This window comes from Equus quagga, chromosome 16 (assembly GCF_021613505.1).
Source record: "Equus quagga isolate Etosha38 chromosome 16, UCLA_HA_Equagga_1.0, whole genome shotgun sequence".
Taxonomy (NCBI): Eukaryota; Metazoa; Chordata; class Mammalia; order Perissodactyla; family Equidae; genus Equus; species Equus quagga.
The window spans coordinates 77,136,215-77,153,835 of NC_060282.1; the positions used below are offsets into that span (position 1 = coordinate 77,136,215).

At 41.1% G+C, this 17,621-nt stretch overlaps 1 protein-coding gene across 1 annotated transcript in view; it reads right to left on the reverse strand.

The window, feature by feature from the left end:
- Positions 1-315: 315 nt before the first annotated feature.
- FABP12 (fatty acid binding protein 12) overlaps positions 316-17,621 on the reverse strand; it is a 19,851-nt gene continuing 2,545 nt past the window's right edge. Inside the window, exons 3-7 of the mRNA XM_046642560.1 lie at positions 9,309-9,471; positions 8,597-8,684; positions 6,873-7,045; positions 4,795-4,896; positions 316-728 (exon numbers count right to left, since the gene is read on the reverse strand). Of these exons, the coding sequence (XP_046498516.1) occupies positions 654-728; positions 4,795-4,896; positions 6,873-7,045; positions 8,597-8,669 (423 nt within the window). The 5' untranslated portion in view covers positions 8,670-8,684; positions 9,309-9,471 and the 3' untranslated portion in view covers positions 316-653. The remainder of the gene's footprint in view (positions 729-4,794; positions 4,897-6,872; positions 7,046-8,596; positions 8,685-9,308; positions 9,472-17,621) is intronic.

Genomic DNA, 17,621 nt, shown 5'->3' on the forward strand with positions numbered 1-17,621 from the left:
GTCAGTTATTGCTCTGGTTCCAAACCTGTTTGTTACCCTTTCCCATAAGTTGAGTTATTACCTATAAGGCACACTATGTCCCAACTAGTTTATTAAAAAATTAATACTGGGACTGGGTCACTGGCATAGCAGTTAAGTTTATGCACTCCGCTCCAGTGGCCCAGGGTTCACCAGTTCAGATCCCGGGTATGGACCTACACACTGCTTATCAAGCCATGCTGTGGCAGGCGTCCCACGTATAAAGTAGAGGAAGATGGGCACAGATGTGAGCTCAGGGCCAGTCTTCCTCAGCAAAAAGAGGAGGATTGGTGGCAGATGTTAGCTCAGGGCTAATCTTCCTTAAAAAAAAAACGAATATTATTTTCCCAATATAGTGCAGATCATGTTAAATTTAAAGGATTGACATAATATGCCTAATTAGAAGAAAATCAACATGAAGTGCTTCTCTGAATGTGTTACAGCAGCCCCACATCGAACAGGATACATCATCCTGATTTCTTACAGCCGCCAATGCCAAGGTCCTGTATGATACAGACATTCAGCAGGGCACCCAAATTGTTGGCACTCGTGCAAAGGTTGTCATATTAGCAGTCATGGTATTTTACCATGGAGTTTTATTTAAGCAACCTCAGCACTTTGGATCATGAGAGTGCTTAAGAGTTTGTGACTGAGTTTGTTGGTACTCTTTCATATGTCCGAGTGCAGGTGACATTGTTCACGGCACTTTCCTAGAAGACAAACAAAGGATGAGATATTTCAGTATTGTTGGTGAAACTGACATTTATAAAAATGCAGACTAAGTACTATCCATACATACATTCCTTAAAAGTCTTGGAAAGAGATCTAGATAGACAACTATAGATAACGATTTGTTGGCTGATTTTGCCATATATGTATATATGTACACAAACACACACATATGGCAAATCACATATATGGTATATATGGTGTGCGTATATATATATTTGTGTATATACATATGTATACAAAAAACCAAAGTGTATTTGTAGGAATTTGAAGCATTTATTAAAGCATTTTAAATGCCTACATTGAAGCATTTTTGCTATTTTACGTAATCTATACTTTTCAAATGCTAATAACAACTGACATCGATGTAGTATTTTATGGTTTTCAGAGCACTGAAATATACATACATACATAATTCTCTCAAAAACACTGTGAACATATTTTCTACATTTTGAAGGCAAGGAACCTAAATCTTGGAGAGGGTAAATGATTTGTCCAAAGTCACATAGGTACTAAATGGCAGAGATGGAAATCCATGTCTGTGGATTCTGAATCTAATATTCTTCCTGATGAACTATAAAACCTATGTGTTTAGTGGTTAATGTCATTATAAGAAGCAATAAAAGAAGTAATCTTAGTCCTCCACTTCTTACTTCATAAGGAAATGTACTCTTCATTGTTGAAAGGAGAAAATCCTTAAGTTAAGAAACGAGGACAGAGAATGACATCAGCATCATGGGGGAGTGAGTCATTGCCTTTGTCTTTCCCCTCTGAGTTACAACCAGTCAGAAAGCCAGTGACCAACACAGGACTCCCTGCACAGCACACCAGGACGCCTGGGTGATACATGCATCTAGACATCTGAAGGTGGGTGGACTCAACCTCCGGGAGAGGATCGAACCTGGGGAGCATCCCTCTCCTTCTGCCCAGCAATGGTAGTCCAAGATGCTTATCCTCCCATCGGCTCACACACCAGCAACTGCAGGCTGCTAGGGCAAACACAGCACTTGTGCCTTGGCCCCTGCCCTCTGCCCCCTACCCCCTGTCCCCAGTGGTGGCAGATGTTGCATACATGTCCTGAGGTTCCAGGACACAGTGGAGTTGGTGACCTGGCCCCCTCCCTCTCGCCCCAGCAGTGGCGCCATCTTTCCTGCAGTGGGGACTACACCCAAGCTGTGAATTTCCCCAGCAGGGGCAGGGTCTCCTGATCTGAGGTTTCAGAGCAGGTTGTCAGTGTGAGCACCAGCCCCAACAACCAGAGGCTGGGGTCCCTGTCCACCCTTAGTGGTGATGGATGGCACATGTCCTGAGGCTTCAGGACACAGAGCGGTACCACGGACCCAGCCCTCTCTTCCTCCCTGGCAGTGTTGCTCATTTCTCTAGCAGTAGGGACAGCAACCAAAACTCGGACTTCACTAGCAGGAGCAGGGTGCCCTGATCTGAGGTCTCAAAAAGCACACCATTGGGCGCCAGTGACTAGAGATGGCAGGGCCAGCAGCAACACATGCAACTCAGCCCCTACTCCTCCCCCAGCCACAGCAGCTGGCACCTGTACCCTGAGGCTTTAGTAACCACAGCATAACCTGAGATCCAGCCCCCAGTGGTGGCACCCCTGACACCAACTCTACCAGCAGCAGGGGCTGCATACAAGAACTCAGGCCCCAACAGCAACAGTGACACCTGTGAGCCCACAGCCCCTGGCTGCAGTGCTGCCAGTACCCCCAGATAACACAAGAGCAGCAGTGCGGGTGGTCTAAGGGACAGCGGAACCCAAGCCTGTAAAGAGCCCATGGAGAGAAGTTGGGGAACATGAGACCCAGGCAAGCCTGGAAGCAGCAGACGTGCTCACAGCCTGGTGACCCCAGTGGTAACACCTGAGACTGCAGCAACATCGAAAGCAGCAGGGCACCAGCAACCCCAGAGGCACAAGCAGCACAAGGAGGGCACTGATGACACTTCTAGCAGAGGCAGTGGAGAGTGGAAAGTGCAGGCTCTCAAATACAACCAGAAGCAGGTCAGAATCAGTAACTGAAGCCATACCCAAATAAGAAAGTGGTGACCACCAATGTGCCAGCAGAGGATCAACTCATCAAGCACCATGAAGAACTACAGGAACATGGCAGAGCAGAAGGAGAATGACAGCTCTCCAGAAACCAAACTGGAAATCACAGAAGATTACAATCTGACTGACAGAGAACTCAAAAGAGCTGTCATGAAGAAACTCAATGACTTACAAGAAAACTCAGGAAGACAGTTGAATGACCTAAGGAGTAAAGTTAATGAACAGAAGGAAGACTTCACCAAAGAGATTGAAGCTCTGAAAAAAAAACCAAACAAACAAAAATTCTGGATATGAAGAACACAATTAATGAGACAAAATGTAATGTAGAAAGCACAAAGAATACAGCAGACCTTGTGGAGGAGAAAATCAGTGAGCTTGAATACAGAAACCTAGAAATGATCCAGGTGGAAGAGGAGAGAGAACCAAGATTTTTAAAAACTGAAGGAATTTTTCAAGAAATATCCAACTCAATTAGGAAAAGCAACATAAGGATTATAGGTATTCCAGAGGGAGAAGAGAAGGAGAGAGGAGCAGACAGTTTGTTCAAAGAAATAATGGCTGAGAACTTCCCAAAACGGGGGAAGAAAGTGAACTTACAAGTACATGAAGCCAATAGAACTCCTAATTACATGAATACAAAAAGACCTTCTCCAAAGCGTGTAATATTAAAACTGTCAAAAGTCAATTACAAAGAAAAAAATAATAAGGGCAGCAAGAGAGAAGAAAATAACCTATAAAAGAACCCCTGTCAGGCTGTCAGCAGATTTCTCAGCAGAAACCTTACAGGCCAGGAGAGAATGGGACGATATATTCAAAATACTGAAAGACAAAAACTTTCAGTCAAGAATATTCTATCGAGTGAAATTATCCTTCAGATTTGACAGAGAAATAAAAACTTTCCCAGACAAATAAAAGCTGAGGGAGTTCATCCCCACTAGACCAGCCTTACAAGAAATGATGAAGGAAGCCCTCATACCCAAAACAAAAAGGCAAAGGTTTACAAAGCTTTGAGCAAGGAGATAGACAGACAAAATCAGAAAATTGCAGCTATCAGAACAGGACAGCAAAGACTTAATTATAAAATAAAGGATAAAGGTGGGGAGAAAGAAAGAAGTGAGGATAGATTTTTTTTTTTTACCTCCACACAATTCTTGCATATTTCCTTAGAACTATTTTACGTTATGTCCCAAATTACCTTTTGATTCATTTTGGTGGAGGTGAGGGTTTGGGAGGAAGAGAAACGTTGACATATTTCCCTCCACTCTAAAGAAGCAAAGAGATGACTTGGGAAGCCATCTTGACAGAGAGTGGGGTAGACTCAAAAAAGTGTACACTTTGGCATTACGCCAACCTAGATTTTAATCTCAGAACCACATTTTTCTAGCTGAATATCCTTAGGTAAGTCAGTGTTTGAATCTCAATTTTATCTCCTGTTAAGGGGGCGAATAAGTCTTGCCTCACAACACTATTGTGAGGATTGGTTAAATAACATATGAAAACATGGGGAGGTGGTAGCCACATAAATGTTAGTTTTTTCTTGTATCAACTCATCCTTACACCAAACAGACACCACTTAAGCTTTGCACTCTCAGTTTAAATTTCCTTTTCATGCTTTTGTTTGGTGTTGATCTGGAAAACTGTGAGAAATTAATCCTGGCGTAGAGCAGAAGATTAGCAATAATTCTCAATTTCTGCTGAAATCTTTATTGCACAAATACACACTTATTTTGGCTTATGCACAAGTCAAAGAATTAGGCAAGACAATTTCTTAAATTCTCTTTCGTGTTTTAGTTCCTCAATCCATGTGCTTTTCATTAAAATTTATGATCATATATTTATCTGCCAATGTTTTCCCCCGCTCTTAGAAATCAAGAGGGAAAGAAAAACTGCATTTACCTCCATTGTTTTAGAACAAACTATTTGAGTGATTTTATAAATAGATGTTATAGTAGGTGGAAAAAAGTAATGAGAAACAGCTCACTCACCACCACCATTTTCCCATCCACCAACCTTCTTGTTATGGTGGTCTCTTTGCCTTCCCAGTCCTTAACCTGAACCAAGGAGTCATTATCTAAGGTTACCAGACTCTGAAAAACAGACAAAACCAAATCCAGCTCAGATTGTTGTATTTGAACTCTAAAATCTTGTCAGATGTCAAATTCTTTTTGGCTGCCGTGCTACTCTCAGGTTGTTTTAGAATGGTGTTTACGGTTCATTTATTTTAAGACATTGTCAATGGTAAATTTGTTGGCTGATTCTTCTGGTAAAAAGTAGTTTTATAAGAGTAAAAAACATAATATTACTTTGAAGAGTAAGTCATTCTTTTTTATGTTTTATTGTATAAGCAAAGTATTATCTCTTTGCATAAAGAATCACAAGTAAGTTTCGACTTTAAAAATACATATGAAGCTAATTCAAACTCCCATTTAAGACCTTACTTAAATGAGAAAAGTCCTGTTTCCTCCTCTTACCTCAACAACATAAAAATAGTGAAAATTATAATTATAGTCACAAGAACAATCGCTACCACTTATGTATCACTATTATGTAAGGCACTCTTCAAAGAGGTTTTAATATATTAATTCATGTAATCCTCACAACAACCGTATGAGGTAAGTACTATTATTAGCCATTTTTGCAACAGAAAAGACTGAGCCAGCAAGGTTGTGTGGCTTGCCCAAAGTCACACAGCTGATTGGGGTCAGAGGTGGGATTCACACTCAGGTCATGCCGATCCAGTCTGCATCTTCCTCCATTATATTATATATCACAAAGTTTAGAGATATCAACGATTAAATTCTACTCTATTGGAAAATCATGTTATATAATCATTTGGATGCATACATCTCAGAGCTTACAATTCCACTGAGTTGGGCCTTCTACCAAAATTATTTACTATTCCTTTCTGTAGCAGAGACAATGATGATCATTAAATTTTCCTTCTGCTTTCCTATATTTTGTAGCCTTTTTATTCTAGTAGATTTTTGAAAATTTACCACAGACATCTTTATTAAACATTTTAAGCCAAAATTCTTCTTTCATTTTATGTTGTACAGGAATCTGAAGTCTCATATTATTTAGCAACTATCTGTTAATGTGATGCGTTAGTTCCTTTTATCAGGGCATCCTCTTCCGTATACTTCAACAATCCTCTATTGAGTTCATTCATTCAAACAACAAACATTTATTGAGCAACTATTATGTAACAAGTACTGTGTTCTGTGAAACAAAACAGACAAGACATCCTGTCTTTGAGGAGCTTACATTCTGGTGTGGGGGAACATATAATAAACAGAAAATACAAAAAAAATGTACATTATGTATTCCAGTTGGAGCCCACAAGATGAAAGAAACTGTGTGTGTCACTTCCAGGCTGAGGCAATACAAACCCCAGTGTCTCTTTCCTTGTTGACTGTTTTGTTGACTGAGGAGTCCACAAGTTCCCAACGGTGGAGGTACAAGGTAGTTGAACCTCCTTGGGCCCCGGTCCCTGAGAAATTGAGAGGGGAAGACACCCTACGCCTCCATTTCCTGCCCCCACCCTACACGTACACAAACTTCCCCTAACTCCACCCCACCACTGAATATGCACTATGAGTTAGAAATAAATCCCCACTGTAAGTCACTGAGAGCTTGTGATTAATTTGTTAGCGTGGCATAGTCTCACCTATACCAGCTAATATGTTTTATGCATTATAATTTTATGTGTGGAAAATGCTGCAAAATGGAAAGCAGAACTTTTGGTTGTGAGAGACAATCTAGAGAAATAATTCTCAAAATATGGTCTGCTAATCATCTGCATCAGAATTGTTGTCAAAAATACGATTTTCAGGTGCCCACTCCAGACATCGGAGCCTCTGGGGATGGGACCTCGAAGTAGGCATTTTTCACAAGCATTCCAGGAGATTTGAATACATTTTAAATTTTGAGGTACTCAGACCTAGGTTTTAGCCCAAAGTGTATCTAACACAGACTTTTGATATGTTTGCTATAATTGCTTACTCACTTAGGATGATTTCAAAATTAACATGAAATTTATCTGAAAGAATGTCGAAGGCCTCACCTTGATCTTACGGCCAGCTGGTGTGGTTTCTTCAAACTCTTCTCCCAGTTTAAAGGAGATCTCATTATTTTTAAAGATGCTTTTGGTTTTTATAGTGATGACATCTTCCTTTGTATTTATGGTCACAGTGGGTTTTGCCAGACAGCCAAGCTTCCTGCTGACTCTTCCTATTCCTGGAAACCAGATAAAAAAGACGCAATGGTTAAACCTGTTGTTGGCTCCAAGAACTCACATTAGCCGTATAATTCTCTGCTAACTAGGAGACTTTTGAGTTAAACAGATTTAATGCCACATGAATTCAAATATCTAAAGCCAGTAGCACCATTGTATGTTAAAATTGATTACATTTGCAGAAAAAGTATCAGTGGCCAGCTTTTGCGTAGTGACTGTTACGTTTCTCTAGTCCAGTAGTTATTAATCTTGTTGGTTCCTAGACCCCTTTGAAAATTTGATTAAAGCCATGAAAAAATACACTAATTTACACACAGACAACATACTTAGGCATGGATTCTTCCAGAACTTTGTCTCTTCACTTGCATTCGTATATGAACACACGTATAGGGTTTGTTTTCTCTATTATGTTTTTTATTGTAGTTAACTACTTATAACATAAAGTTTATTATTTTTAACATTTTAATGTACACAATTCAGTAGCGTTAAGTACATTCACAATCTTGTGCCACTATCACACTATAGATATAGGTTTCTAAAAAGTATATAAATGTTAGTATAACTATTGTTTTCCAACTTGCTTTTCCCCCTTATCTGTATCTCTTGGAGATTTTCCATATCAATACACATAGATATATATTTTTGTCATAACTACTGAATATTCCACAGTGTGTATATTCCAAAATTTTTTGTCCCCATCCCTTTATTGATAGGCATTTAGTTTGCTTCTATTTTTTGTTACTATAAATAATGCTGTAGTGAACATCTTTGCACACACAACTTTATATGGTACATGTAGAAGTATTTTCTATAGAAATAGCATTACACACATAGTAATACCTAAGTTAAATTTCTAAGAGAAGATAAATTGGGGAAGCACTATATATGGTTTGTGGAATTCATATTGTGAAACATGATGACAAGCTATGATAGATTGGATGATGGCCTTCAAAGATATTCAGATCCTCATCTCTGGAACCTGTGAATGTCACCTTACATGCCAAAAGGGACTTTGCAGATACGGTTAATTTAAGGACCTTGAGATGGGGACATTATTCTGAATTATTGAGGAGGACCTTGCATGTAATCATAAATTTCCTTATAAGAAGAAATTTTCCCTATTAGAAGAAGATAGATATTAGACTACAGAAAGGAGAAGGCAATATGACAATGGGAGCAGAGATTGGCCACACACCAAGGAATGCCACAACCATCAGAAACTGGAAAACAAGATGTGTTCTGAAGATCCTCTAAAGATCAAAAGCACACGTTTGCAAAATGATTGTTTATTAAAATCATTTGCTGTTTAGTACATGGCATACGTGCGTTTAACCTATGTCAATCCATGGCAAATTACACGAGGGCGGGGATTATCTCAATCCCGACCTAGTTTTGCACAGAGCTATATCTAGGTGCTGAATCAATATTTATTGTTTCTATGTGAACAATTGAAGGGAGGGGCCTAAGAATAATCTAATTTCATACAGAGTAAGTTCTGTGCTGTCAAAGCTCCCATTTTTACTGGATATGATGTACAAGTAAACATGGCTCACCTAGTTCTTTCATATATTCTTCAAAATTTTCACAAGAAATGGATTTCCACGTTCCCTGGAGCTGATCAACCATTCTGTCTACGTTGATCTTAAAGAAAAATAGCATTATACGGATGAGTATATTAGTGCTCCCTGAAAGAGTATTGGAACCTGTTCTTAACACAATCCTGGTAGATAGTGCAGAGAAGTCAGGGGAAAAGTTTAGGGACTCTAATCCTGTCATCTTCCCTTAGCGCCATCTAAAGAAGAAAAGCTCTCTCAAATGTAAGTCAGGATGAAAATGGAAACAGGTGGCAGTTTTTAGCAGAACTAGATATAATTTTTCCATCTCTAATTTAGGATCAAAACTAGATATTACAAATTCTATTTTCTTCCATAAGAACTGACACACGCACACCAATTACAAGGGGTGGACCAAAGCAGCTATGTTTATGCCATAGGACCCCTGTACTCCAGATTTTTCTTTTTTGCTGACCAAGAGTGATATCAAAAAAGTGAATTTATTGCCTGTTTCGAGATCTTATCATATTCTTGTTCTTGAAAACTTGAACTAAAAACTATGGAGACTTCATAGGTAGTATTTGGTGCTTGAACTAAAGTTAACTTTAGTCGGGCTAGAACAACCATTTTGAGCTTGTACATACTGAGCAAGACAATGGAACAGAGAAAATATGAAGGAAAGAGATTGCGTTACACACAAACACACACGCACAGCCTTGTTCCTGGTGGTTTTCCAGATGCCAGCTCAATTCCACGTGAGGCTAGAGTTGTCAATGCTGTGAGAACACCAATGTCTTCTTAGCAAACCCCCCTTAATCTAGGCTACTTTCCGTTCCTTTCAATCTTGACTGTATCACTCTGTTGTCCGCTGATATCTGTAAGGAATCAGAATAGAGAACAAGAAATACAATAGCAAATATACCAAATAGAGAAGAGGAGACTCCAAAGGTTAAAGTAAAACACAAACACAGCCTTACATGTGCCATCAGCCCTGAGGACAACATCATTGATTCTAGGCAGCGCTTGATGTCCATGTGCTGACACAGACTTATTAAGAAAAACCGAAATTATAAAATGCTTTTAAGACAGGAAAGGAGATACAGCATTTTATAGCAATTCCCATTAAAATGTTAAATTTCCAGTATCCATAATTATCTGCCAAGGCACTTTCCCAGGCCGGTGGTCTTACTGATAATTATTCAACGAATATTTATGGAGCAACTAGTATTATAGACCCAACAGGAGGCTAAGTGATTTTGCATACGCCATTAATTTAATGCGCCAACTATGGTTGGAAAAGATACCATAATTTGTTTCTGTTTGTTTTCCTTTCCTATGTTAGGCAGTTTAACATTATAGATTTTTTTAATTAATGTGTACAATTTTTAAAGTTATGCATACTCAATTGAATAGGCATGAAACTGAAGCCAGGAAATGACCCACCACTGAAGGTACTAAAGGTGTTGAAATTAGGCCCTGAAGATGCTAAAATTCCTAGGATTTTTCAAGAAACTGTTGACAGTGTTGCCTCGCATGTTGGATGCACATTGATCACCCAATATAAGAAAAATCACCTGCGGAAAATCATTTCCTTGAAGGAGATGCCATATTGGGAGCTCAGTGTCGTGCTCTGCTGCTGGCAGGTTAGACTTTCAGAGGCATCAGTGAAAAAGAGCCCATGCATGGCCTCTGTCTCTGCCCCTGAGGTCCCTGCATTCGTGCACCCATCGTGTCAACTCAAAGACTGGCTAATGTCAACTGGCCTAGTCATTGTGTCTCCTTGGCTGTTCACTGTCTTCTTGTGATGTATGCTTTCTGGTGTCTTAATATGTGAGTCAAAACTCTTCACACATTGTGCCCACTCTCCTCAGGACATCCACAGTCTTCTACACCAAACTGCCTTGTCTCCAATTTTTCAGTCTTTTTCTTTCCAGATCCCTGACCAGCCTATCAAAGTATTCCTTCCACCCACTAGCACATTCTCATCTCAGGACGCTGCTCCCTCCACACAAAATGAGGAAAAAGTGCACCACTCTGAGCTTGGTCCATTGAAACGATTTTTCCTCACCAATGTTTTTCAAGCCCCCTCCCTCTCTGAGTATCATTAAACCACTGCCCGTTTTCAGCTTGCATCCTCACATGGAGCTGATCTACTTATAAAATATGTTCAGGCCTTTCCTACTCCTTCAGCTGGTCACATGGGACCCCCACATTGTCCTAGCAAGGATCTGAGGGAGGGATGCTGGAACAACTGTGGGGGGTGACATGGGGTCTGGGACACCTGCTCATGCAGTTACCTCATATCTGCTGGTCCTACTTGTCTTGATCCCAGATACACGGCTTTGATCTTATGTTGGACTGCTGCTGGGCCTGCCTGAATTTATGACTCCGTGGGTCTGACAGAACCTAGATCATAATGGACAGTTCCAGATGCGTGGTTACTTATTGTCCTATAATCAAGAATTCTGTCTCTTGTAGGCCCCAGTAACACACCAGGAACTCTTTTTCAAAAAGCATATAAGATTCTATTGCAGGGGTCCAACCTCATGACCGAGAGGTTAAGTTGGCATGCTCTGTGTCATGGCCTAGGGTTTCGCCAGTTCAGATTCTGGGCATGGACATGGCACCACTCATCAAGCCATGCTGAGGCAGCGGCCCACATAGCAAAACCAGAAGGGCCTACAACTAGCATATATAACTATGTACTGGCTCTGGGGAGAAGAAAAGAGAAAAAAGGAAAGATTGGCAACAGATGTTAGCTCAGGTGACAATCTTTAAAAAAAAAAAAAAACAGGGCCAGCCCTGTGGCCGAGTGGTTAAGTTCACACGCTCTGCTTCCACAGCCCAGGGGTTTGCTGGTTCCGATCCTGGGTGCGGACATGGCACCATTCTTCAGGCCATGCTGAAGAGGCGTCTCACGTGCCACAACTAGGACTCACAACTAAAAATACACAACTATGTACCAGGGGGCTTTAGGGAGAAAAAGGAAAAGTAAAATCTTTTAAAAAAACCCCCAAACCAAAAAAGACTCCTAACAACAAAAAAATATTCTATTGCAGATGGAATGGCCTTACTCCAAAACTCCAGAGGTCTGTGTGGTGATGCTCCCACTGGGGCTTCATCTATATGCCACACTGCCTTGTTTCCCATCACTGACACCTCCAACGGCATTGGGTTTGCCAGATCATATGGTCCCAGCCCAGGGCTGCTTGTACTGCAGCCCTGACTTCCTGCTCTAGGCCCCACTCAAAACAGGGAGCTTCTCATGTCCCTAGGAATGGGCTGGAGCACGTTCCTAGATGTGGAATATGCTGCCACCGTAAGTCAAAGGATCTTACCAGGAATTTTGTTTTCTTCTTTCTGGTAGCAGCAATTTGTCTTTCTGAAGAGATGTCCTCACTTGCCCTTGACCCAACTGGATCCCTAAACACTTTACAACAGTGGAAGTTCCCTCAATTGTCACCAGCTTTAACTCCCATACCCTGTAATGCATGTGTCCTACCGATGCCTCAGCATGCTAGCCACTTCTTGCTCATCCTTGTGATCAACAAAATGTCGTGCAGGGTGTCCAGACAGCCCAGATCTCATCTGATTCTATTATGACAGAGAGCAGAGGTAACATAGCCCCCAGACAAACTGTACTTGTATAGTATTGCCTTCCGTGTAAATACAAATGGTTTCTGATCTTTTTCGGATCTTTCCTGATTGGGATAGAGAAGAATGCCAAATCCATGTCTGCAAACCATGGACCTGAGGCCATATTAATCTGCTCTAGGAAAGATAACACATCTAGCACAGTAACCACAATTATTTGAGTTTCCAGGGGCCTCTAGTCATTCTCTAAGATTCATTTGGTTTCTGCACTGGTCAGACTGGTGGAGCTATGATATGGATCATCACCACATGCAATCTTAAGATCTTTTAGAGTAGCCTTCATTTCCGCCATTCCTCCCCATCACCACCACCAAATGCAATATTTTTTGATTCACTTTGTTAGCCAGGACTGGCGAGGGGGTGGGGGGTTGGGGGCAGGAATGTGGATGTGCAGCTTCAGAAGCTTCCACTTCATCTTCTTCACCATGATAGATAGCTCTCATTTGGTAGAACGAGAAGAATTCAAGGTGGTGGCTACTCTAACAGCCAAGATTATCAATCCCAATTATACCTTCAGGGACTGGGGAGGTGACCACTGGATGGGTCCTCAGACCTACAGGACCTACTGACAGCAAGAATTTGGCCAGCACTCTGTTTATTTCTTGGCCCCTGTATGCCTCCACTCTAACATGACGCTTTGGAACTCTGTGCTTCAATGTTAATTCAGACCCAATGCCCTCAAAATATCTCCATATTCCTCTTTCCTCAGTATGTATTTTCCCAAATAAATTACCATATGTCTCTTTCGAGGAAAATGGGAGAAATCAAGACAGTATATTTTTGCCATATATTTCAAGATTCTTCCTCCTGTGGACTTGGCCACCCCTTCAGTCAATAGTTTCCGGGTCTGAAAACTGGCTGAGGTCTGGGATCTGGGCAAAGTATCCTGACTTTCTATTGGGGTGACCACCCTCAGCCTGCTGCTCATCCATTCTTGCCTTCTTTTGACTGTGTATATTAAGCAGCACCCTCATTGGCTATTCATCTTTTTTGCCCCAGGGATGCAATGCTCTATTAGTCATCTCCACAGTTCCCTCCAGGTGAAACCCTCTTACCTACCCTTCACCTCTGCCTCTTGTTATGGTAATTGCAACCCCCTGGCCTCTGGAAGTAAAGGGCTGCCACCTGGCCCCTATTGGTTCAGAATCTCATCGTCCCCATGGCCATCAACGAGCCAACTGTTGACTGATATAGCTATAACATAGATATACACGTAGGTAGCAGTTTCCTTTCTAAGAAAAGTATTGGGACTATATTGATTCGTAACAGAAGTACAGATCTCACAACTTTCCTACAGAGGAGAGCTCCACCATACACGAGTTTCCAGTGTTTTGGCATACTGAACTCGAATTATTTCAGCTAAGCAATTTGAAGTGTATTGGAGCTGGACCAGGCTTAGTGGGCACCTGCAGAGACTGGCAGGGTACGACAACTCAGGCCTTACTCATTTGCTGTTCATTAAATAAACATTTGAGTGCCTACTAAACAGAAGACACTGTGCTAAGGCACTGGGTATAAAATGGTTAATGAAAGAGATGTCCAAAATATTTCCAACATTATGAAAGAGAATCTGAAATTATGCTATATTCCCTAATATTTCCATATGGATACATGTCCTTATAATAGAAACATGGAGAACTGGTTGATATTTTAGAGTAGGGATTGGCAAACTATGACCTATGTACAAAATCAGGCCACCACCTGTAAATAAAGTTTTACTGGATCACAGACACACATTTCTTTACTTATTTTCTATGGCTGCTTTCATGCAGCAGTAGCAGAGTTGAATAGTTGTGAGACACACCACATGGCCTGCAAAACCTAAAATAATTACTCTCTGGCCCCGTGCAGAAAAATGTTTGCCCATCCCATTTTAGAGTCTCAAGTCTGATTATTTAAAACTCGGGATCCTAACTATTGCGTTTGTAGACTTTCTTTGCTTGAGATAGAAGAGCGGTGGATAACGTTTTTCTTTCCATAGCTTTTTCATCAAGAAAAGATATTTTTATAATTATGTCATGGATAACGCCAACAGAAAATTTCATATAAGGAGCCAAGCTCTGGCATTTTATAAAAATCACATAAGAGAGATGGTTCTCACTCAAATATACATGAAACGTTTAAAAAATGGCTCTGAGTACTGCAAGACAGAAAGACACAAGAACAAAAAATCAATTAACTAGGAAAGAAATGGTAAAAAAAAAAAAAAAAAAGCTGTTCTTTTGTCTGCTTCCTGAGTCTAGCCTCACGTGGCTACTGGTCCTGTGAAATTTTCTTCGGAAATAGCCCTGGGTCTCTCACTCTTTTAGTCACCTTACTGATGCTAAGCCTTTATATTTTTCACGCAGTTCTAATCCACTTAGATTAAAACCATGCTGTATGAAAAATATCTTTAATGACTTTTTAAAGGAAAATTTATTAAAAATAGGGAAAGCCCATTACAAACTGCAGGTGTTGTGGCAAACAGAAAAAGTGATCTAAAGAGTTGCATGGTTCTCCTCTTATATTGCTTGGGTTTTGTAGGGTGTTAGTGAACGTGGGAAGAAGACAGCCCTCCATGGTCACCCTCAGTGGGCCCTGGTCAAGGACAATGGAAAAAGGCTGGCAACTAGGCCTTTCGAGAGACTCAGGGTGTTTCTGCACTGCCCCTACAGTTGAAATGAGCAGCTGGAAGTGAGCAGCAGATGGGAAGCTGGAACCGACCAACTGGAATGAGGCACATGGACACCCAAGCAAGCAATCACCCGGCACTGCTCCTCGCCAATATTCTTCACACACTTGGTCAATATTTTTCAGTAGGGTTGGGAAGGGTAGTGGTTTGAATTGTGTTCCCCAAGAAGATATGTCCAAGTCCTAACCCCTACTATTTGTGAATATGACCTTATTTGGAAATAGGGCCTTTTGCACCCATATGTTCATTGCAGTATTATTCACAATAGCCAAGACTTGGAAGCAATCTAGGTGCTCATCAAGGGATGAATGGATAAAGAAGATGTGGTGTATATACACAATGGAATACTACTCACCCATAAGAAATGATGACATCCAGCCATTTGTGACAACATGGATGGACCTTGAGGGTATTGTGCTAAGTGAAATAAGTCAGAGGGAGAAAGTCAAATACCGTATGATCTCACACATAAGTAGAAGATAAAGACAATGACAAACAAACACATAGCAACGGAGATTGGATTGGTGGTTACCATAGGAGAAGGGGGAGGGGGAAGGGCCAAAGGGGTGTTAGGCTCACATGTGAGGGGATGGACTATAATTAATTTTTGGGTGGTGAACATGATGTCTTCTACACAGAATTCGAAATATACTACAACGTACATCCGAAAGCTATATAATGTTATAGTCCAATGTTACTGCAATAAAATAAATAAATAAATTAGAAATAGGGCCTTTGCAGATGTAATTAAGGTTTTCAAGATGCGATAGTCCTGGATTTCACTGGACATCCAATGACACATGTCCTCATATGAGAACGAGAAAGAAATTTGAGACACAGAGACACAGGAAAAGGCCACGTGAAGACCAACCAAGGCAGAAATTGATGGGCTCTGATAAGCCAAGGAATACCAAATACTGCCGGGAGCCACCAGAAGCTAGAGAGAGGCATGGAATCGAATCTTCTCCAGAGCCTCTGGTAGGCTGCCAACACCTCGATTTCACACTCCTGGCCTTCCAAACTGTAAGGGAATAAAGTTCTCTCTAAGCCGGCAAGTAGTGACAATTTGTTATGGCCGCCCTAGGAAACTGATAAAGGGAGAAACTAATTTTTAAAAATCTTAGGCCACTATAAAATAAGAAGTTTATTTCATTGGGCAAAATAGCATTTAAACTTATTAGAAACTGTCTTTATTTCACTGGATTTTTTGTTCAGTTAAAAGTTATCATCATATTTACCAAAGATAGAGATAACTTCTATAAATAATAAGTAATCACAATAATAGAATAAAAGGCTGAATAATAATAGTAAACAATAGTATAATTATATAATAAAATTATTTAAATTAAAATTTCTTTCTGAAGTTCATGTAAGAAAAACACTTTCCTTATTTCTCTACTTTTTTATCTTCTCCCCACTCCACCCCCCCCATCGGTTTTCTTTTGAAATATTCAGAATCATACAACTTCTTTTGGGTGAATATTAAAGGTTTTAAGATTTGGACAATGAAATAAATTCCTTGATGCTGGTAAATAGTCCTATACTGTGCTTTGCTCTGTTTCAGAATTTCAGCAGACTGCTCACTTTGAGCAGGCCTTGGGTTAAGTGCTGTCTGCTTCCAAGCAAGCCTGTGATTCAGACAAATCAAAATAACAGAGGGACTTCCTGCGGGGATGAATAAAGACAGCAAGGTCAGGGCCAGGCAGGCTGAAGGCCTATGATTCAGACCCCGCTGCGTTCCCAGGCTCCCCTGCCCTTCTTTTCCCACAGCTGGAGCTGTTTGAACCTCACCTGCTGCCTTAGCATTGTCCCCAGGCTGCAGTTATGCATTCACCAGATTATTGCAAAGTAGCATTCACCCAACTGGTTCCCAAGCTTGACTTGCATTTGTAAAAATGCCAACTCATGTGTGCCACCCTTAGACTTTCTCCCTTGGGATTGCCAGGGACCAGACCCGGCAATACAAATTTTTAGAATTTCTCCCAGGTGATTCTACTCAAGTCTAGGGCTCAGCAATGAAAGATAAATGCCCTAGATTAGTAGCTCTCAAAGCGTGGTCCCTGGATCAGCAGCATAGCCATCACCTGGGACCTTGTTAGAAATGCAAATTCTTGGGCCCCATCCCAGGCTTGCTGAAGCAGAAGCTCTGGGAAAGGGACCTTGTGCTCTCTTTTAACAAGCCCTCCAGGTGATTCTTTTGTGTGCTCAAATGTAGGAACCCTTGCCCCACTTAGACTCACTTTGAAAGAATAGAGCGTGGAAGGTGAAAAATGGTAATTTTAGAAACCCGGTGTGATGTGGACTAAGGCTGCCCCAGCTAGAGAAGCCCAAGGTGACCTGGCCTACAGGCCAAACTATATGACCCAGTGGACTTTTTTTTATGGTATGAATTAGGACCGCCCCAGGGAGAGAAGCCCGGGGCATCCTCACCTGCATGCCGATCTATATGGCCAGATTCGTATCTAAAGTTATATGACCGCACAATAACCAGACCCCATCTGCACTGAAATCATTTAATGACTTTTTACATCATCTTTTCTTTTTTTCCAGTAAAAATAAGTCACGTACCCTTGCCTTATAAAATTAGCCCTAACCCTCAACTCGGGGCAGCAGCAGGAGCTCTGACTGCCCGTGGGTCCTGTCCCCACGCACCAGCTCTGCCTGCCCATGGGTCCTGTCCCCATGCCAGCGGGGGCAGCA